Here is a 23,932-nt window from a genome sequence, read left to right as displayed (position 1 = left end):
TTTTATTTTTTTATTTTTTATTTATTTTTTTTCCGTGTCTATAATTGTAAAGCGTCCTTGGGTTTCTTGAAAGGCGCTATATAAATTTAACATTATTATTATTATTATTATTATTATTATTATTATTATTTTTGGCCATCATGGGAAACGCCATGTGTGGCGCAAACTCAACACCCTGAGAACACCATTCCTACAGTGAAGCATGGTGGTGGCAGCACCATGCTGTTGGGATGTTTTGTAGTTGACTCCCCCCTCGACAGGACAGGAAGTCCGCCACCACCATCTGTGCCCCCGGTCTATGGACTGCCTCAAATTTAAACGGCTGGAGGGCGAGATACCAACGGGTGATCTGCGCATTGGCATTCTTCATGCGATGGAGCCGCTGGAGGGGTGCGTGGTCCGAACAGAGGGTGAAAGGGCATCCCAACAGGTAGTATTGGAAGGTAAGGACTGCCCACTTGATGGCTAGACACTCCTTCTTGATAGTGCTGTACTTGCTTTCACGCATTGAGAGCTTGCGGCTGATGTACAGCATGGGTTGTTCCTCGCCCTCCACCTTCTGGGACAGAATGGCCCCCAGCCCCCTGTTCAGTGCGTCTGTCTGTAAAACAAAGGGGAGAGAGAAGTCAGGGGAGTGTAAAAGTGGCCCCCCACACAGTGCAGCTTTTACCTTAGAGAAAGCCCGTTGGCATTCTCTGTCCACTGGACCAGATCTGGTGCTCCCTTTTTAGTGAGATCAGTTAGCGGGCTGGTGATAATGGAATAATTACCTATGAACCTATGATAGTATCCAGCCAGCCCCAGGAACTGTCTCACCCCCTTTTTGGTCTTGGGTCTCAGGCAGGCCGCAATTGCTGCAGTCTTGTTAATTTGGGGACGCACCTGCCCATGACCCAAGTGGAAACCCAGATACTGTACTTCCACCCGCCCAATTGCACACTTTTTCAGGTTAGCTATGAGACCTGCATGCCTCAACGACTTTAGGATGGCCCTAAGGTGTTCCAGGTGCCGTGGCCAATCATTGCTATAGATAACGATGTTGTCGAGGTACACTGCTGTGTAGGCGGCGTGAGGGTGGAGGACCTTGTCCATGAGCTGCTGGAACATCATGGGAGCCCCAAATAACCCAAAAGGAAGCGTGACGAATTGGTGTAACCTAAACGGTATGGAAAAGACTGTTTTCTCTCAGGATAGAGGAGTCAAGGGGATCTGCCAATATCCCTTCGTTAGATCCAGTGTCAAATAAAAGTGAGCAGCGCCTAATCAATTGAGCAACTCATTAATGTGAGGCATTGGATATGCCTGAAATTTAGACACCACGTTGACCTTTCTATAGCCCACATAGAACCGGACCAACCCATCGGTCTTGGGAACCAGGACCACCGGGCTGCTCCAATCACTGTGGGGCTCCTCGATTATGCCCATTTCAAGTATGGCCTTGAGTTCATCCCAGGCCACCTTTTTTTTGTGTTTGGGCAAGCAGTAAGGACAGCTACGCACCATTACCCCCGGGGGCATCTGAATGTGGTGTTCTATGAGGTGGGTGCGGCCGGGCAGGGATGAGAACATGTCTGAAAATTCCTTCTGCAACTTGGCCACCTGCGTGAGTTGGGCCAGTGAGAGGTGGTCTCCATAAGGGACCGGAGTAGCTTGAGATGCTTTTTTTTTTTTTTTTTGTACCTCTGGTCCCAGCTCCACCTTCTCTGGGACTACCGACACCAATGCCACGAGGACCCCCTCGTTCCAAAGTTTTAACAGGTTGAGGTGGTAAATTTGTAATGCCCCACCCCATCTCTTCGCCTCACCTCATAGTCGACATCCCTGACTCACTGTGTGACCTCGAAGGGCCCTTGCCACTTGGTGATTAATTTGGAGCTCGACGTGGGCAATAATACGAGCACTTTATCTCCTGGTGTGAACTCTCTAAGGCACGTGCCCCTGTCATAGTCAGACTTGACGTTCCTGTGCCTGCCGCAAATTCTCCTGGGTTAAGTGAGTGAGCATGTGAAGTTTTGCGTGCAGGTCGAGAATGTATTGAATTTCGCTCCCTCCTCCCAATTCTCTCCTAGAGTGTCTAAAATGCCATGCAGTTTACGCCCATATAATAACTTGAATGGTGAAGAACATGTGGAGGCTTGCGAGACCTCTCAAACTGCAAATAACAGGGGCTCGAGCCATTTATCCCAATTACGTGCATCCTCACTTACAAATTTCTGAATTAAGTTTTTGAGTGTCTGATTAAATCGTTCCACTAAGCCATCCAGTTGGGGGTGATAGACACTGGTGCAGATAGACTTAATTCCCAATAACCCATACAGTGGGGCAAAAAAGTATTTAGTCAGTCACCAATTGTGCAAGTTCTCCCACTTAAAAAGATGAGAGAGGCCTGTAATTTTCATCATAGGTACACTTCAACTATGAGAGACAAAATGAGAAAAAAAATCCAGAAAATCACATTGTCTGATTTTTAAAGAATTTATTTGCAAATTATGGTGGAAAATAAGTATTTGGTCAATAACAAAAGTTCGTCTCAATACTTTGTTATATACCCTTTGTTGGCAATGACAGAGGTCAAACATTTTCTGTAAGTCTTCACAAGGTTTTCACACACTGTTGCTGGTATTTTGGCCCATTCCTCCATGCAGATCTCCTCTAGAGCAGTGATGTTTTGGGGCTGTCGCTGGGCAACACGGACTTTCAACTCCCTCCAAAGATTTTCTATGGGGTTGAGATCTGGAGATTGGCTAGGCCACTCCAGGACCTTGAAAAGCTTCTTACGAAGCCACTCCTTCGTTGCCCGGGCAGTGTGTTTGGGATCATTGTCATGCTGAAAGACCCAGCTACATTTCATCTTCAATGCCCTTGCTGATGGAAGGAGGTTTTCACTCAAAATCTCATGATACATGGCCCCATTCATTCTTTCCTTTACATGGATCAGTCATCCTGGTCCCTTTGCAGAAAAACAGCCCCAAAGCATGATGTTTCCACCCCCATACTTCACAGTAGGTATGGTGTTCTTTGGATGCAACTCAGCATTCTTTCTGCTCCAAACATGACAAGTTGAGTTTTTACCAAAAAGTTCTATTTTGGTTTCATCTGACCATATGACATTCTCCCAATCCTCTTCTGGATCATCCAAATGCTCTCTAGCAAACTTCAGACGGGCCTGGACATGTACTGGCTTAAGCAGGGGGACACGTCTGGCACTGCAGGATTTGAGTCCCTGGCGGCGTAGTGTGTTACTGATGGTAGCCTTTGTTACTTTGGTCCCAGCTCTCTGCAGGTCATTCACTAGGTCCCCCCGTGTGGTTCTGGGATTTTTGCTCACCGTTCTTGTGATCATTTTGACCCCACGGGGTGAGATCTTGCGTGGAGCCCCAGATCGACGGAGATTATCAGTGGTCTTGTATGTCTTCCATTTTCTAATAATTGCTCCCACAGTTGATTTCTTCACACCAAGCTGCTTACCTATTGCAGATTCAGTCTTCCCAGCCTGGTGCAGGTCTACAATTTTGTTTCTGGTGTCCTTTGACAGCTCTTTGGTCTTGGCCATAGTGGAGTTTGGAGTGTGACTGTTTGAGGTTGTGGACAGGTGTCTTTTATACTGATAACGAGTTCAAACAGGTGCCATTAATACAGGTAACGAGTGGAGGACAGAAGAGCCTCTTAAAGAAGTTGTTATAGGTCTGTGAGAGCCAGAAATCTTGCTTGTTTGTAGGTGACCAAATACTTATTTTACCAAGGAATTTACCAATTAATTCATTAAAAATCCTACAATGTGATTTCCTGGATTCTTTCCCCCCATTCTGTCTCTCATAGTTGAAGTGTACCTATGATGAAAATTACAGGCCTCTCTCATCTTTTTAAGTGGGAGAACTTGCACAATTGGTGGCTGACTAAATACTTTTTTGCCCCACTGTACATCTCATGCAGTGTGCGTGACATAAATGTAGTGCCTTGGTCTGTCAGGATTTCTTTCAGAATCCCGACTGGGGGGATAATACAGAAGAGCACTTCTACAATACTGCATGCTGAGATACTGCAGAGGGGCACCACTTCCAGATATTGCCTTGCATAGTCCACCAGAACTAAAATAAAGCAATGCTGACCGATCTAATGGCCCAACGAGATCCATCCCAATACTCTCAAAAGGGGTCTTGATTAGAGGGAGAGGGCACAAAGGCACTTTTGAAGTGGCCGCAGGATTTACTAATTGGCATTCGCGGCATGCCGCACACCACCGACGGACATTCCCATGAATCCCTGGCCAATAGAACTGGGCCATTATTTGGGCTAGTGTTTTATCCTGCCCTAAGTGTCCGGCCATGGGATTCAAGTGAGCTGCATGGAAATACGAGTTCCCTATGGCTCTTTGGGATTAACAACTGAGTTATTTGTTCATTGGTTTGAGTGTCCTGCGTCACTCGGTACATCCTATCCTTAATAATAGCGAAATAAGGGAAGGCCGGTGTCGCACTCGACTGGAGAGTTTGACCATCGATTACTCTCACTTGGTCAAATGCATGACACAGTCTCATCTCGCGACTGCTCTAACGGGAAATCCTCAAGGGAATCCCCAAGAGAGGGAGGAGGAGCGGGCTGCTCCTCACTCCTCATATCACCCTGACGAGGTGCTGACATAGACGACTCTGTGACAGCTTCCCCAGTCAATGCCACACCAGGATCTTCCTGTGACGTATTAATGCAGGACCCACCTCTTACTATGTGTTCCATCAGTTCTTTAAACCCTGGCCAATCAGTCCCCAAAATCAGTGAGTGGGTGAGACGGGGATTAACCGCCACCTTTATTCTATGCTTCTCTCCCCGAAATAGAACATGGACGGACACTAATGGGTAGTTGTGAACATTCCCGTGCACACACAATAGTTTCACCACTTGTGCTCTCCCCAGTGCCTCACCTTGCACCAGGCTTTGGTGGACTGAGGTCTAGTTACAGCCGGAATCCACCAAGGCATGATACGTATCCCCTTGTACACTTACCGGTATATGATACGTTCCAGCCTGATCAAAGCGGTCTCTGGCGCGTCAGGGATCCAGACCACCACTCCCACCTCCATTGTGGAGCACTGACCTTGCAGATGTCCTGGCTCCCCGCATCGCCAGCACACCAGCCCAGGCTCTCCCTCTGCACTGGTGTTTTGGGCATCACTCACCTGAGGGGGAGAAGACATAGACACAGAAGGGGAAAATGGGAGGGCACCATGGGTGCATCGGGCCGGCTGGGGCCCGCAGTGGGGGAACAGGGGAGGGACAGGAAGCAGAGGGGGAGAGAGAGAGAAGAGAAGAGGCAACACGTCCTCCTGCCGTCAGAACTGCCACCAGGTGGTCCTCCGCCAGTTCAATGGCTTGTTCCAACTATGCCAGGCGATGACACTGGACCCACTCTGCCATTCCTTCCGGAAGTTGAGCGATGAACTGCTCCAGTGTCACCAAGTTGATAATTCCCTTGGCTCGTGGTCATCCACCCTCAGCCACTACCGGCAGGCATCCCAGAGCTGTTGGCTCAACGCGAATGGCCTGCCGACCTCCTCCAACTTCAGCGTGCAGGTCGAGGAAGCACTGACACTGTTGTTCCAAGGAGCGGCTGATATGTTGTAGAATGTCTCACGTATATGAGCTGGCCATTGGCGGGGAGCTGCAGCACGGCGAGCTGTGCCTCGCCAGTCAGCAGCGGAAATAGGTGCACTGCGCGCTGCTCGACCAACCACCCCCACGCTTCAGCTGTTTGCTCGAAGAGTGTGAGGAAGGCTTCCGGATTGTCATGTGGACCCATCTTCGTTAGGGTGAGGTGGGGAGGGTCCACTGCAGTGGCGGTTGAGGACCCCGCCGACAGGAGCAGGTGTCAGAACGCCTGGCGATCTTCCTGCTGGGCCAGCATCAAGGCCTCGAAGCGTTGTTCCTGCTCCTTCTGGAGGGTGATCAACACTTGATGCTGGTTCTGCTGGGCAGTAGCTAGGGCATGAATGAGGTCCCTGAACGGCAAGGACTCTATGGGCGGGCTCCCTTCTGCACTCCTGCGTTTCGGCACCACTGTGATATTTTCCCTGATGTGGGTGGAGTACAGAAGCACAGCAGATGGGAGCTAATGTTCAAACACACATTTATTAGCAGCTTTTCAGCTTTCACTTGGCACTCTAGAACAGCGTTTCTCAACCTTTTTTCATTCACGGCACCCTTCAGAAGTATGCAAATTCTCAAGGCACCCCCATATAAAATATAAGCAGTCACGCTGACCATACGCTGACCCCGGCAGTGACGTTGTGACCTGGGAAAGGGGGCCGTGAGACAAATTTTGATGTATGAGGCGGCGATGATCTGCATTCGTGTAACTATCATTTTTTGGAATTTTAATTCATTTTATTTATTTCAATGTTAGAATATATACTAGTGCATCTAAAAAAATTAGAATACCATGAAAAAGTTCCTTTTTTTCATAATTTAATTCAAAAAGGTAAACTTTCATATATTCTATATTCATTACATGTAAAGTGAAATATTTAAAGCCTTTTTTGTTTTAATTTTGATGATTATGGCTTATAGCTCATGAAAATCAGAAATCCAGTATCTCAGATTATTAGAATATTCCCTAAGATCAATCAAAAAAGGATTTACAATACAGAAATGTCCAACTTCTGAAAAGTATATTCATTTATACACTCAATACTTGGTTGGGGCTCCTTTACCATGAATTACTATATCAATGCAGTGTGGCATGGAGGTGATCAGTCTGTGGCACTGCTGAGGTGTTATTGAAGCCCAGGTTGCTTTGATAGTGGCCTTCAGCGTATCTGTATTTTTGGGTCGGGTGTTTCTCATCTTCCTCTTGACAATACCCCATAGATTCTCTATGGGGTTCAGGTCAGGCAAGTTGGCTGGCCAATCAAACACAGTAATATCATGGTCAGCAAACCATTTGGTAGTACAACCCCAATTCCAAAAAAGTTGGGACAAAGTACAAATTGTAAATAAAAACGGAATGCAATAATTTACAAATCTCAAAAACTGATATTGTATTCACAATAGAACATAGACAACATATCAAATGTCAAAAGTGAGACATTTTGAAATTTCATGCCAAATATTGGCTCATTTGTAATTTCATGACAGCAACACATCTCAAAAAAGTTGGGACAGGGGCAATAAGAGGCTGGAAAAGTTAAAGGTACAAAAAAGGAACAGCTGGAGGACCAAATTGCAACTCATTAGGTCAATTGGCAATAGGTCATTAACATGACTGGGTATAAAAAGAGCATCTTGGAGTGGCAGTGGCTCTCAGAAGTAAAGCTGGGAAGAGGATCACCAATCCCCCTAATTCTGTGCCAACAAATAGTGGAGCAATATCAGAAAGGAGTTCGACAGTGTAAAATTGCAAAGAGTTTGAATATATCATCATCTACAGTGCATAATATCATCAAAAGATTCAGAGAATCTGGAAGAATCTCTGTGCATAAGGGTCAAGGCCGGAAAACCATACTGGGTGCCCGTGATCTTCGGGCCCTTAGACAGCACTGCATCACATACAGGCATGCTTCTGTATTGGAAATCACAAAATGGGCTCAGGAATATTTCCAGAGAACATTATCTGTGAACACAATTCACCATGCCATCCGTCGTTGCCAGCTAAAACTCTATAGTTCAAAGAAGAAGCCGTATCTAAACATGATCCAGAAGCGCAGACGTCTTCTCTGGGCCAAGGCTCATTTAAAATGGACTGTGGCAAAGTGGAAAACTGTTCTGTGGTCAGATGAATCAAAATTTGAAGTTCTTTATGGAAATCGGGGACGCTGTGTCATTCGGACTAAAGAGGAGAAGGACGACCCAAGTTGTTATCAGCGCTCAGTTCAGAAGCCTGCATCTCTGACGGTATGGGGTTGCATTAGTGCGTGTGGCATGGGCAGCTTACACATCTGGAAAGACACCATCAATGCTGAAAGGTATATCCAGGTTTATCCAGGTATATCCAAACCACATACTGCATCAATTACAGCATCATGGCTGCGTAGAAGAAGGGTCCGGGTACTGAACTGGCCAGCCTGCAGTCCAGATCTTTCACTCATAGAAAACATTTGGCGCATCATAAAACGGAAGATACGACAAAAAAGACCTAAGACAGTTGAGCAACTAGAATCCTACATTAGACAAGAATGGGTTAACATTCCTATCCCTAAACTTGAGCAACTTGTCTCCTCAGTCCTCAGACGTTTACAGACTGTTGTAAAGAGAAAAGGGGATGTCTCACAGTGGTAAACATGGCCTTGTCCCAACTTTTTTTAGATGTGTTGTTGTCATGAAATTTAAAATCACCTAATTTTTCTCTTTAAATGATACATTTTCTCATTTTAAACATTTGATATGTCATCTACGTTCTATTCTGAATAAAGTATGGAATTTTGAAACTTCCATATCATTGCATTCCGTTTATATTTACAATTTGTACTTTGTCCCAACTTTTTTGGAATCGGGGTTGTAGTTTTGGCACTGTGGGTAGGTGCTAAGTCCTGCTGGAAAAGGAAATCAGCATCTCCAAAAATGGTCGTCAGCAGATGGAAGCATGAAGTGCTCTAAAATCTCCTGGTAGATGGCTGTGTCGACTTTGGACTTGATAAAATACAGTGGACCAACACCAGCAGATGACATGGCACCCCAAATTATCACAAACTGTGGAAACTTCACACTGGGCTTCAAACACCTTGGATTCTGTGCCTCTCCACTCTTCCTCCAGACTCTAGAACCGTGATTTCCAAATTAAATGCAAAATGTACTTTCATCTGAAAAGAGGACTTTGGACCACTGAGCAACAGTCCATTTCTTTCTCTCCTTAGCCCAGATAAGACACTTCTGACATTGTCTCTGGCTCAGGAGTAGCTTGATATTAGGAATGCAAAAGTTGTATCCCCTTTCTTGAAGATGTCTGTGCGTGGTGGGTCTTGATACACTGACACCAGCCTCAGTCCACTCCTTGTGAAGCTCTCCCAAGTTTTTGAATCAACTTTTCTTGACAATCCTCTCAAGACTGCGGCCATCCCTGTTGCTTGTGCACCTTTTCCAGCCACCCTTTTCAGCAATGACCTTTTGTGGCTTACCCTCCTTGTGGAGGGCATCAGTGATGATCTTCTGGACAACAGTCAAGTCAGCAGTCTTCCCCATGATTGTGGTTGTGTGTACTGAACTAGACCGAGAGACACACTGTGTTCATACTGTTTTACTCAAACTCGAAATGAAATATTCTAATATTTTGAGATGGGTTTTTTTATGTTTTTGTACTGTATGCCATACTGATTAAAATTAAAATAGAAAAATGCTTGAAACATTTTAGTTTATGTGTAATGAGTCTATAATATATAACATTTTCACTTTCTTAAATAACTGATGGAAAATATTGAACTTTTTCACAATATTCTAATTTTTTGAGATGCACTAGTAATTTTTTGACGGCACCCCTAATGAAGCCAGATGGCACCCCAGGGTGCCGCGGCACCCCGGTTGAGAAAGGCTACCCTAGGACACGTACGTGTATACACACACAGACACACACACACAGTTGTATTCTGGTCTCAGCGCCCCTTCTCTGTTTCCTCCTCATCTTATGCTCCACTATCACTGCAAGAAGCACACACACACACACATTAATGGACAACAGGTGTAACGACTTGACCACTCACCTTCCCTGACCCCGCCCTCCATTCACAAACTGATGCTCGGCCACGCCCCCGCTGCCACATGGAGATATGAAAATAAAAACCTTTCAAAAGGTCAAAGAGTGAACCAAACAAGGACATGCGATTTAAAAAATACAACTGATAGGAGAAAAATCTAGAAAGCACAGTTCAAAACTGTAGGCGATAAAGACAAGAAGACTTCACAAATACAAATCAATAGAGACAAAAAAAAATGAAAAACAGATAAGGGCAAACATCAAGAAAACTAGAATTATATTACCATCAGCATTCATTTTAACCTACCAAATGTCAGCTTCTCAAAGTTATTACAGATTACATAAACACTTGACCTGTTTTGTGATGATTGACACACTTTGCGCCATGCTATTCTTCATTGCACAAATAGTGTTGTAACTCTGATCCAAAACTAAATGCACCAATTTCTATTTTTATCCAACCACACAAAATATCAGATTTGGATATGAATGCTTTTAAAGCAAGTTGAAAAATACTCCACAGGAAAAATCTTGAATAATCCATTTCAAGAGGATAAACTGCTAAAAGAACATCATCGTTATAGTAATAAGCATCTCGGCCTGAGGTTTATTATGTAATTTCATTCAATTGTTCAGCAACCCTTCAGCATTTATTCATAGATCAACAATTTTCCAGTAGTGCAAGGTGTTTTACATATCTTAAAATGTCTCCTGGTATCCACAGTAGGCACAGTGTTAGTAGAAAATAGATTTGAAAAATGTGTTTTTATTAGCAAGTCCAAGGGCTAATGATTGCATTCCATTAAATGGGATTATGGGACAATTATATAATATGGAAAAAGTGGTGAAATCCCATTGCTCCAGTAGCCTGTTTTCTGATTCAGTCACCTTGGGTATGGAAATAAGGCTCAGGTGAGTGCGCACACACACACGCCACTGTTGTTTAGTGACCAATCTTCGATTACACAGGAAGTTCCTAACACGTACTGTATGTAAAGAAATTCTGTAAAGGAAAGATGCCTTCAAAAAAAAAAAAAAAACGAAGAAAGAAACATAACAGCTGGTGTTAAGGACCAGTAAGTAGCTAAAAAAATTCAATCAGTCAAACTAAAGAAATCAATTTGATATGAGTATTGTTTGCTTTCAAAGCTGCATGAGTTCTTCAGGTAAACTGTTGTGTAGGTTTATAAAAAGAAATGTTTGGTACGTGGTATCCAGGCATCTTGGAGAACCTGCCACAGCTCTTCTGCAGCCTTTGGCTGTCACGCTTGCTTTGGTTTCTGTAGATAAAACCAGACAGCCTCCATTATGGTGTCAGTCTACAAAGTGCTACCTTACTTATTTAGTCATACAAACAGTGTACATTTCTGTGGAACATTTAATTTGCACTTTTCTACTGACACACTAATAAAGAACACATCAAATAAACACTGAAGACAAACTTTGTATAAAAATATTGTTTACCTCATGTTTGCCTGTAGGAATTATGCCCCAGAGTGAAAGGTGCTGTTGGGAACTAATGAAAAAAAAAAAACAACAACAACCACTAGTTATATACCGTGTGTGTGTATGGCTTCACTGTGATTGTGAATTGGACTTATGTTGGCTGTTATATTAAAATAAATGTCAGTAGTGAAATTTTAAAAAATGATGAGTATCTTCTATGTCTGATCTTTTGAGTCAAAAGATATTAGCAGAGGGATTTGTGGCTTATTATTTCTTTTCCATAAAAGTCATTAAATGGTTCCGTGTTCAGAGACACAGTCAGACAGGTTTAATCGATGATGCATTTAAATTTGTGGTCACGTAGAATGTAGTGATTGTGCCTCACAGTTCCAAAGTTCAAGGTTCTCTGAGCTCTGATTCAGTCCGTGTCTCACGTGTTCTCTGTATTAGGCGTATCAGACGCTCGCTGACCGTGCTGTGAAAATTGTGTGTGCAGATGCTCATCTAAGTTTCCAAATCTGTCATTGCTTAACTCTTGAGTATTTTCTATCATGAATACTATCAGTAAAAAGCTTATAATTTCTGCTTTCCAAAGAAATGTATCTGGTTAAGATCTGTTCAGTACTTTGGGAGTAGCAGCAGGTTGAAGTCAGTACAACAGAGTTCACTCTCTGCTCGCGGGACGTCGGGAAACTGCCGGTGCTTTTTGAGTCACAGGAAAGCGGTCAGGCTCTCTCTCTTCTGATAGGCTTCCGACTGGATTACTCATGAATATCAATCAGATAACTTTTATAGGGACGTTCTCTTGCTCTCACTGTTTCTGATGGATTCAGCAAAATTTTCCGTCTGCTAGTTTTGATGTTATGATTCACAGGAGACTCTGAAGTGAGTTTTCATAGCTTTACTGACTTATTTTTTTCAAATCAAACTGATTCATGTAAATAAATAAATAGTTTAAAATATAATAGTAGCTGTTCTGATGAAAAATATTGAGATCTTAGTGGTCAGAATGAGATTTTAAAAAAAAAAAGCAAAGGAAGTCAGAAATGCAAGTGTAAATTCAAGTCCAGTTCAGTTAATGTGAATTGTTTATTGGATGTGGCTCACGCAGTTTTTTCGAGGTTCACCTTGAAAGCTGTGAATATTATCATTTATATTCTTTCATATAAACACTAGTAGGCCCTACTTTTGAGAAATACAAAGCCCTACAGAGCACAAAGATGGGATGAGAAATAACCTTTTATTACTTTTTTACTGAGTGTACCAATTTAACATTTCCCCCAACCTAATTAGCGTAATTAATACTAATTAAATATTAATTTGCAGAATTGGTTTTTACTAATTTTTCAAACTTTGTATTCAGTATACAACCATCTACAGTATGTTCCTGCCAATTTCCATGTAAATATCTTGAAAAATTGAAAAGTGATTAAGAAAAAAACATTTGATCTCATTGGTTAATGAGGCCCATTTTGGACTATGTGACCCTCATACAGAATATTATGGCAGTTTTCAAACCATTAAGCCATTTTTTGTCAATCTTTGATGTGTAATATCTCAAGAACGGATAAACATATTTTAATTCTGTAAAAAGAATGTTGTTCTGCATTCAGTTCTGAATTCAATGACAGCAGTTTCAATCAATTTGGATTGAATTTGTATTTTCACCTGATACACCTACTGTATCTGTATATCTAAATGGGTTTCCTCTAGGTTCTCTGGTTTTCCTCCCACCTTCCTAGTGCTGGCAGGGAGAGAGAGAGAGAGAGAGAGAGATTTTGCAGTGGATGGTAAAATGCTATAATTAGAAATGAGATGAAAAGAGATTTCAGAATACAGATAAGGGACTTACCCACATTTTCCATTTTATATAATTGTCCCATAATCCAGTTAATGGAATGTAATTATCACAGGGAAAACACATTTTTATACACAGGTAATGGGATGTTGAGCAAACAGAGGAGCTTGTGTGTGTGAGAGAGACTACCTTCAGGATGTATATGTACTGTATACACACACACACACACACACACACACACACACACACACAAATTTTATATATATACAGTGGTGCTTGAAAGTTTGTGAACCCTTTAGAATTATCTATATTTCTGCATAAATATGACCTAAAACAACATCAGATTTTCACACAAGTCCTAAAAATGGATAAAAGAGAACCCAGTTAAACAAATGAGACAGAAATATTATTCTTGGTCATTTATTTATTGAGGAAAATGATCCAATATTACATATCTGTGAGTGGCAAAAGTATGTGAACCTCTAGGATTAGCAGTCAATTTGAAGGTGAAATTAGAGTCAGGTGTTTTCAATTAATGGGTTGACAGTCAGGTGAGAGTGGGCACCCTGTTTTATTTAAAGAACAGGGATCTATCAAAGTCTGATCTTCACAACACGCATTTGTGGAAGTGTATCATGGCACGAACAAAGGAGATTTCTGAGGACCTCAGAAAAAGCGTTGTTGCTCATCAGGCTGGAAAAGTTTACAAAATCATCTCTAAAGAGTTTGGACTCCACCAATCCACAGTCAGACAGATTGTGTACAAATGGAGGAAATTCAAGACCATTGTTATCCTCCTCAAGAGTGGTCAACCAACAAAGATCACTCCAAGAGCAAGGCATGTAATAGTAGGCGAGGTCACAAAGGACCCCAGGGTAACTTCTAAGCAACTGAAGGCCTCTCTCACATTGGCTAATGTTAATGTTCATGAGTCCACCATCAGGAGAACACTGAACAACAATGGTGTGCATGGCAGGGTTGCAAAGAGAAAGCCACTGCTCTCCAAAAAGAACATTGCTGCTTGTCTGCAGTTTGCTAAAGATCACGTGGACAAGCCAGAAGGTTATTGGAAAAATGTTTTCTGGGTGGATGAGACCATAATAGAACTTTTTGGTTTAAATGAGAAGCGTTATGTTTGGAGAAAGGAAAACACTGCATTCCAGCATAAGAACCTTATCCCATCTGTGAAACATAGTGGTGGTGGTGGTATCATGGTTTGGGTCTGTTTTGCTGCATCTGGGCCAGGACGGCTTGCCATCATTGATGGATCAATGAATTCTGAATTATACCAGTGAATTCTAAAGGAAAATGTCCAGACATCTGTCCATGAACTGAATCTCAAGAGAAGGTGGGTCATGCAGCAAGACAATGACCCTAAGCACACAAGTCATTCTACCAAAGAATGGTTAAAGAAGAATAAAGTTACTGTTTTGGAATGGCCAAGTCAAAGTCCTGACCTTAATCCAATCGAAATGTTGTGGAAAGACCTGAAGCGAGCAGTTCATGTGAGGAAACCCACCAACATCCCAGAGTTGAAGCTGTTCTGTACAGAGGAACGGGCTAAAATTCCTCCAAGCCGGTGTGCAGGACTGATCAACAGTTACCGGAAATGTTCAGTTGCAGTTATTGTTGCACAAGGGGGTCACACCAGATACCGAAAGCAAAGGTTCACATACTTTTGCCACTCACAGATATGTAATATTGGATCATTTTCCTCAATAAATAAATAAATGACCAAGTATAATATTTTGTCTCATTTGTTTAACTGGGTTCTCTTTATCTACTTTTAGGACTTGTGTAAAAATCTGATGATATTTCAGGTCATATTTATGCAGAAATATAGAAAATTCTAAAGGGTTCACAAACTTTCAAGCACCACTGTACCAAGTATCTGTACTTTATATTATTCTACTCTTACCTCTTACAGTTTTTGAAACTGAAACCCCTGAACTGAGGCTGACATACACACGCTGTTACCATGACCCAAACTAGTGTAGTCCATTTATTTTGAATGGTGAACCAAATTGTATACACTCACCAGCCATTTTAATCAGAACATGTGTATGCGCATGCGCAGTGTGCGATCGTTACACTTACATTCTTACAGCACGATGACATAGTGGCTAGCGCTTCTATATGAGGCAGTAGCCACAACAGATACGATTTTGACCTTTTTGGTGACCTTGACTGGATAATCCTCAAAAAGTTGGAGGTTCTGTTTGAGACCAATGCCCATCTATCCTGAAAGTTTCATGAAGATTGATCCAGCCGCTTTCCTGTAATGTCTTTCACAATAAAACAAAGAAACAAAGAAACCCGAACGAAAACAATACCTCACCCCCTGATGGACTCCGTCCCAGGCGAGTTAATAATATTGGCTGGCGTTGAGTAGTCTATCAGATATATTCCATTTAGCTAGCATGATATTGAATAAGTTGAAGATGAATAGCTGAATGGAATATATCTAATAGACAATGAAAAAAAGCCAGCCAATATTATTATAATACACACATTCTCTCTTTTCCAGTTTTCAATGTCTGTTGGTATATTTTTCTCTTGTAAACAGAGGGGATCTGTCAGGGCCTTCTAGGCCTTCAGAGAAGGCCCAAACATATCAGCATTCTTGAAGGCCAACGTGAGCTTACCCGTGAGTCAGTCAGCGCAGCAGTGAAGTCACCTTCCAACCGGTGTAGCGTTCATCAGTAGTATCCGTGAATGCTAATAAAGCGGTCAAGCCAGTGCTATCGAGAGCAAGTAGCACAAGCTAACAACTGAGAACTAAGATTTCTGTCTCCAGACTCTTCTTCCATGCTGCATGCTCACCATAGTATTTTTCACTTAGACTTAAGTATTCATTTCCCTGTGTAATTTACTGAGTTACTTTTAAAATCAACATGGGCAACTACACACAACAGAGCGACCTGGCAGCCTGATGCCTATCCCTTGCAAAATCCTTTGCCCTGTTGCTTTTTTTGGTGTCTGGCTCAGTTTTGGCTGAGCTCAAGTCCCAGCTCTGACAGTAATGGTTCACCACTGCTTGTAAATATGTGTGAAGAATATCTAATGAAGTTTTGGTAGCCTTTCAGGTGTTCAACGCATCTTTCTCTTTACCGGTGAACAAAGAAATTCTTCTGTGCATGTGCAGCAGAAGACTTTATCATTGGATATTTGCATCAGTTCTGACCTGTGACGTTATGTTGTCTTGACAACCATGCAATATCGTAAACCATAATCAACACTCATTCTTCATTGAGTAGAGTGACGTAATACATGTAGGATAAGCGATATGCTAACAATATTGTATGTTATCAAACCAAATGAATGAAACCCGCTAGAAGGGAATAGAACACATTCTTATTCCATAGATAAAGTGTCCTCTGTGTAATAATTCCCGATATTTCACTCCGATGACATCACTCCCAGTGTTTTCCTGCTGACTAGACACGCATCATCAAAATGGCGAACTGGTTCAAAATTACAATTCTTTTGATTAACTGGCAATAAACTATTTATTTATTACCAAAAGTGCTATTTTTATTTAAAAAGCTTTTATTAAAAAAAAAGCCAAAAAGTTTTCATTTTCTGAGGATAAACTTAGGGTAAAATGTTGCTGTAGGCATCACATTAATGGATAAAATGTTGCTGTAGGCATCACAATTAATTAACTGCATCAATAATTTTATTGATAGAAGGTCTTCACAACAATATTAAGACAAATGTGTTTGTGTGTGTGTGCGCGCGCACGCGCATTGTGTAGAAGCTGTTATTCCCAGGGCAGCCTCCCTCTCAGGCTGGACGCTTCTCTGTGTCCATGAGCGGCGAGCTAGTCATCACTTCTGCCCAAAGTGAAGATTCTGGGTACTACATGTGTCAAGCCATCAGCGTGGCAGGCAGTACCATCTCCAAAGCCTTCCTGAAGGTTGTCACTGGTAAGCACAGATTTCGCACTACTAGAGAATTGTACTGGAACTGAAACTGGTATTTGACCACAGCTCTAATTACTACATCTACAGTTGTTTTCAGTCGTTGCCCTTTCATACAAATAAGAAAGTCAGTGATAAATAATAAGTCTGCTGTTCTTTGCAGTGTGTCCAACAAGAAATGTTATATGAGCACATCATTAATACAGTTATGTTGTTTGGATTAAATAGATAATGTGTTAAAAATGGATATAAGCGCAGATATGAATAGGAAGTGTACTTAAAAAAAAAAAAGCTTGTCAGAAAGGTTCACAGGACATATTGTTGCGACTACAGTTGTGTTTTTGGACTGGGATCCCATGGGAAGAAAAAAAAAGTCACACGAGCAGGAGTTTGAAGCAAGAAGCCAGAGCTCAAATAAAGACCACATTCATGAATACCCTTATCAAAAAGAAGTATACTTCAAGTTCATTTTATTAAGTATACTTAAGTAAAGTATATTTCCTTAAAGGAGATACGCAGAGCCTTTATTTGTAAATAAATTTCGGAGTGGATAGTATCTCCATCCTTGACTCTTGTATGCTGCATAAATGGGAATAAAACATATTTTTGAGAGTTAAAATCGACCGCAAAGTTGCCATTCGAGCTGCCCCGCTGAGCCAGCCAGCCCTGAGTGTGTGATGTCACAGCAGGAACCAGTTTTAAGGCCGAGGCCTTTTACAGCTATAGACCAAAGTCATATAAATAATTTATGGTGAAAGTAAGAAATACCGTGACCAACTTGCTCAACTAAGACTGATTTGACTTCATTGATCGTGGGTTGACTCTCATTAAAACAGGATAGGTGTTATAACTTAGGCAACATACATGTACATGCATGCATTTTCACTGATAAAATGTAAAAGGCTAATTAAATAATCAGATAAACTGAGACCATCACATTCTGAAGCAAATTAAATAATCTTATACCGGTAACTTAAACACACAATACAAGTTACATGTATTAATCTAAATGCAGGTAAACAACGTGTTGTTTTTTTTATCCAAATGAGAGTCGGAGCTTACCCGTCTGTGTTCTCGCTTCTTGAAGGCCGATCTTGTGGCCGATTGTTTTTGAAACAATCTGACTTTCAGTTGTTCATTCAGTTCTCCGTTCATTTACTTCTTCCATGTAAGGGCGAGATGGCAGCAATATCCAGTTTAGAAATAAGACGGCTGCTCCACTCATTCACTTTTCTTCATACTGTGTATTCCACCATTACTGCTGGGCTCAGGCAATTACTAAAACTCAGGATGGAACGGGACGTCACGGGTTTTAGCAACGACTGCGGGGAGGTCACTGCCCGAGCGATATGCCCCGTCCCATTCCATTCCGGGTTTTAGCAACAGCTCTCGGCTCACTCCGGGAGGACTGGTGCAACTGAACTTTACTTTTTAAAAATAAATAAAATAAATACTTTCCTTTTCTTGTAGTTTTCTTTTTCTTTAATTGTTGGTACTGCACCCTCTTTCAATACGGACTTATAGCCAACACTCCTCAACAGATCAGAGGTTTTGTACGAGTCCTCAGTAAAATGTGCAGAGCAGAGGAGAGACCATTTCATAGGCGCCCAATGTGCCCGTGAAATTCTCGCAAAAAGTGTCCAAATCTTTGCAGTTTGAACATTCTTGGGCCATGAATGCAATGTAAATCCAGCTTCTGTCGTGTTGCTGCACCCGCCAGCAACACATCTACATGGCATGGTGATAAATTAGATCAAAATGGAGGATCGGAGTTGCAGTCAGCTCTGTGTTTTAGTATAGCGGGAATGGCGGTGAGACCGATAGACTTCCTGCTGTGATGTTGCGGACGTCAAGGTCATTCGCTTAAACCGCTAACTATATGAATCACTTTAATTGTATAAATTACTGTATTAGATTTATTGTCCACGCTTAAAACTATTCCTGTGCCATTCTTGAGGTCTCAAGGCATTTATAAACGAAAGTGAGGCCATGGCTCTGCGTACATGCTTTAAGTATACTTTTGTGTACCAAGTATACTGATATCAATGTACTGACAGTATACTTATAAGTAAACTAATCTAATACTTGGGACTAAATTGGTCCACTTTTAGTTTATAAAAAGTATACTTTAAGTCTAAGAGAAGTAAACTCTGAGTATACAACTAGTATTTTTTATTTTTTGCTGCAGGTATACCACAAGTAAACTTATATGCTAATAGTTTACTAGTTCTGTACTTGTAGTCCACTCTTTAGTTTACAAAAGCATACTTCATAGTATACCGGAAATATACTATTGGTTTACTCGTTACATACTTCTAGTCCACTTTTTTTATAAAAGTATACTTTATAGTATGTGGCAGCACGGTGGCGTAGTGGTTAGCACTGTCGCCTCACAGCAAGAAGGTTCTGGGTTCAAACCCAGTGGCTGACGAGGACCTTTCTGTGTGAAATTTGCATGTTGTCTACGTGGATTTCCTCCCACAGTCCAAAGATATGCAGGCTAGGTTAATGGGTGGCTCTAAAGTGAGTGTGAATGGTTGTGAATGTCAGCCCTGTGATGAGCTGGTGACTTGTCCAGGGTGTACCCTGCCTCTTGCCCATGGTCAGCTGGGATAGGCTCCTGCATGAGATAAGCAGTTACAGATCAAACAAACTTCATAACATAGTGGAAATATACTATTAGTTACTGGTTATGTACATGTAGTCCACTTTTTAGTTTTGAAGTATACTGCAATTACCCTTCTACAGTAGTGCTTGACATTTTGTGAACCCTTTAGAATTTTCTATATTTCTGAATAAATATGACCTAAAACATCAGATTTTCACACAAGTCCTAAAAGTAGATAAAGAGAACCCAGTTAAACAAATGAGACAAAAATATTATACTTGGTCATTTATTTATTGAGGAAAATGATCTAATATTACATATCTGTGAGCGGCAAAAGTATGTGAACCTCTAGGATTAGCAGTTAATTTGAAGGTGAAATTAGAGTCAGGTGTTTTCAATCAATGGGATGACAATCAGGTGTGAGTGGGCACCCTGTTTTATTTAAAGAACAGGGATCTATCAAAGTCTGATCTTCACAACACGTTTGTGGAAGTGTATCATGGCACGAACAAAGGAGATTTCTGAGGACCTCAGAAAAAGCATTGTTGATGCTCATCAGGCTGGAAAAGGTTACAAAACCATCTCTAAAGAGTTTGGACTCCACCAATCCACAGTTAGACAGATTGTGTACAAATGGAGAAAATTCAAGACCATTGTTACCCTCCCCAGGAGTGGTCGACCAACAAAGATCACTCCAAGAGCAAGGTGTGTAATAGTCGGCGAGGTCACAAAGGACCCCAGGGTAACTTCTAAGCAACTGAAGGCCTCTCTCACATTGGCTAATGTTAATGTTCATGAGTCCACCATCAGGAGAACACTGAACAACAATGGTGTGCATGGCAGGGTTGCAAAGAGAAAGCCACTGCTCTCCAAAAAGAACATTACTGCTCGTCTGCAGTTTGCTAAAGATCATGTGGACAAGCCAGAAGGTTATTGGAAAAATGTTTTGTGGACGGATGAGACCAAAATAGAACTTTTTGGTTTAAATGAGAAGCGTTATGTTTGTGTAACCCTGTTAAGATCCCCACACATTAAAATAAATGGATGTTAAAATAGAAAGCACATTTGTAAATATGTTACTTTCTTTGGTTAAAACTGTTATGAAAATGGTTTAAAAGGGTACTTCATAAAGGTTAAAATAATTTGATCAAAGGATTAAAAGTGTAAAGTTTAAAAATGTTTAAAAGATACAAATGTACATTGTTAAATATTTCCTATTATTCTGAAAAGTTCATGGTGAAAGGAGGAAGTGCTGATTGAGAATAAGTATAATACTGGTCATTCATTGGTTGAAGGTGTGTGATTTAAAGGGGAACAGAGGGCAATATATAGAGTAAATATAACAATAGAACACACATTAACGAACCTTATTCAAGACTTACAAAAGTTTTTTGTTCTAAGGTTGGAAAGTTATAGTGTTTTGAAAGTAGCTCGAGCAAACTATTTCCGCAGTTTGAACAGCCCACCGTGATATTCATTTTATCCAATCAGAATGCACGTTCATTTTCTCTGCGTAACACTCATGACGTATGTATGTGCCCAGTTGTGTTGGCTCATTGAGGTTGGGAATAGCACGTGTGAAATACCTGTTTCTGCCTCTTGCGACGATTTCGCAAGTCCACGGGTGGCACCTATCTCATTGCAGCAAATAAATTCTGCTGGACTCGTGAGCAACTCCACGTTACATTTTCCGCACGAGCACCACGCCGTGTCACCTGCACGCAGACGCTCTGCCCCACGCTCGCCATGCCCATGGTCAGCATCAGTCTCATCCTCGCCGTCATCCGAGCTTTCTTCTCTTATTTCATCACCGGAGTCGAGAGTACCTCTCCTAGGTTCAAACTGGTACCCTTCTAAGCCATAGCCTGCTTGCAGTGTGTCTTGCGGGATCTCTTCGTATGATTCGACAGAGCTGTCGCTTTCACTTGACGCGCCCGACGCCATGATTACACACTTATCTCCTCTATTTCGGAGAGTTCCGCTAGTGCAGTGGGTAGCGCTGACGTCACGGTCTTTTAAAAATGGCGACTCTTGTGCGGTTTAGCGTATAAAGTATTATATTTACAATTACCAAGATATTTCGTTGTTTTCTAGTATATAAATTTGATAGAATACTTAAGAATATGTTACTTTGTCACATCAGCAACTGTATATATTATATTTGGTACCCCTTTAAGGTACAGACAGGAAGAGAGAGGAGTGTGTGTTAATTTTGGGTAGCAGGACAGACGGCACAGATGAGAGACGGTGGAGTCACATCATGGCGAGTGTGTAAATTGCATTGAGAAAGCGTGTAGTTTTCAGTATCTAAAAGACAGTCTGCTCGACATTCAGAAACTGAATACCTGATCTATACCTGGTTTGTGAGCAACTACCGTAGAGACATTTCTACTCAAATTTTCTTTTGTAAGTTGCACACGTGTTTAGCTAGCTTGTAAGCTAGTTCAGAGTGCGTTACTAGCATTCGTTCGTAAAAGCTTAGCTGCTGTATAGCTAACCTACCGGTAGCTAACGCTATCGGTTGTGACTCATCGTTTCAATGCGGAACCCTGAGGATTTATCTGAAACACTGCTAGTGTGTGCAACAAGTCATCATTCGGACGTTGTTGCCTGCTGCCTGGGAGAGACTGCACCTGCCTACAACATCGCCCTTCACCAGAGACTTGGACTGGGTAGACTGTTACTGTTTGGGCTTGATTTTCACTCCTGAGGTAAATCTTTTTTTTTTTTTTTTACACGACTCTGTGCACCGAGCAGATAAATACTGTGGATTTCCTCGCGCTCAAGCATCGTAGCATCAGGCCTGCAACGAAGTTTGTTTTGTTTTGCTGGCTATGTGTGGGGGGGCCCACTGAGTTAGAATTTGAATTTGTTAGAGAGAGAATAACACTGAATGTGACTATTTTGGCTGGTAGAGTTAAAGGGTAATTTTATGGAACTAAACGGGTAAATTTGTGATGCTAAAGGGGTAAATTTGTGAAACTAAAAGGGTAATTATTGATATTATTTCAATAATTGAAGGTGAATCAATTTGACCTAAGGTGAAAAGAAATTTTTCTGTGCTCTCATTTGTTTGTAAGAATAAGGGGAAAAAAATGTTTTTATTGATTTTATTTTTGTAACAAAACTTATTAGTTTCAGTTTGGTTTACGTCTAAGTAAATAATTGATTTATTATTTTTTAAAACTGTGTCTGGTGTAATCTTTACCTCAATTTCGTCACGCATACATAAGTTAAAGGTCAACTTAGTGAAATTCTATCATTAATGCAGCTTAGTAGGAAAATATTAAAGTAACCCAAGACAATTATTAGCATTATAAATTTGAGAGATTCAGAAATATTATTTGGCATATTTTATTACAAGTGAAATCAGTGGTTATACGAACTCGGGGCACCTCTCTGACTTAATGGGGAGAAGTGGGCTACATTTGGAGAAAGGAAAACACTGCATTCCAGCATAAGAACCTTTATCCTATCTGTGAAACATGGTGGTGGTAGTAGCATGGTTTGGGCCTGTTTTGCTGTATCTGGGCCAGGACGGCTTGCCATCATTGATGGAACAATGAATTCTGAATTATACCAGCGAATTCTAAAGGAAAATTTCAGGACATCTGTCCATAAACTAAATCTCAAGAGAAGGTGGGTCATGCAGCAAGACAACGACCCTAAGCACACAAGTCGTTCTACCAAAGAATGGTTAAAGAAGAATAAAAGTTAATGTTTTGGAATGACCAAGTCAAAGTCCTGACCTTAATCCAATCGAAATGTTGAGGAAGGACCTGAAGCGAGCAGTTCATGTGAGGAAACCCACCAACATCCCAGAGTTGAAGCTGTTCTGTCCGGAGGAATGGGCTAAAATTCCTCCAAGCCGGTGTGCAGGACTGATCAACAGTTACCGCAAATGTTTAGTTGCAGTGATTGCTGCACAAGGGGGTCACAAAGGTTCACATCCTTTTGCCACTCACAGATATGTAATATTGGATCATTTTCCTCAATAAATAAATGACCAAGTATAATATTTTTGTCTCATTTGTTTAACTGGGTTCTCTTTATCTACTTTTAAGACTTGCGTGAAAATCTGATGTTTTAGGTCATATTTATGCAGAAATATAGAAAATTCTAAAGGGTTCACAAACTTTCAAGCACCACTGTATGTCACATGAGCCATCCTTGGCCAATCCCTGCATGGGAATTTTTTGATGAGGTGTATAAATACAGATATTTGGACTCCTAGTCTATAAAATAAACAAGTACCTACTGAACAATATGTACAGATTTCACAGTATTTTTCCAAGAGAATCTGCCACAGCTTATCTGCAGGCTTTGGCCTTAGTACTTGCTTATGATTCTGCAGATAGAATCAGACAGCCTTGATTATGCTGCTAATTTGTCTGTATCACATGTTTGAATGTAATATGACACTTCATCGTGGTAGGCTTCATATTTAATTCCAAAAAACACTAGGTTTCGTCCACTACCAT

The 23,932-nt window shown here is 41.4% G+C and overlaps 1 protein-coding gene across 1 annotated transcript in view; it reads left to right on the top strand.

Annotated features, from left to right (window-relative positions):
* zgc:77784 (uncharacterized protein LOC402947 homolog) overlaps window positions 1–23,932 on the top strand; it is a 285,186-nt gene that overhangs the window by 186,110 nt on the left and 75,144 nt on the right. Inside the window, exon 8 of the mRNA XM_060943465.1 lies at window positions 16,678–16,849. Coding sequence (XP_060799448.1) covers window positions 16,678–16,849 — 172 coding nt within the window. The remainder of the gene's footprint in view (window positions 1–16,677; window positions 16,850–23,932) is intronic.

Source organism: Neoarius graeffei, chromosome 17 (assembly GCF_027579695.1).
Source record: "Neoarius graeffei isolate fNeoGra1 chromosome 17, fNeoGra1.pri, whole genome shotgun sequence".
NCBI lineage: Eukaryota > Metazoa > Chordata > Actinopteri > Siluriformes > Ariidae > Neoarius > Neoarius graeffei.
Note: the sequence above shows the minus strand (reverse complement) of the source record. Positions and strands in the feature narration are given on the sequence as shown.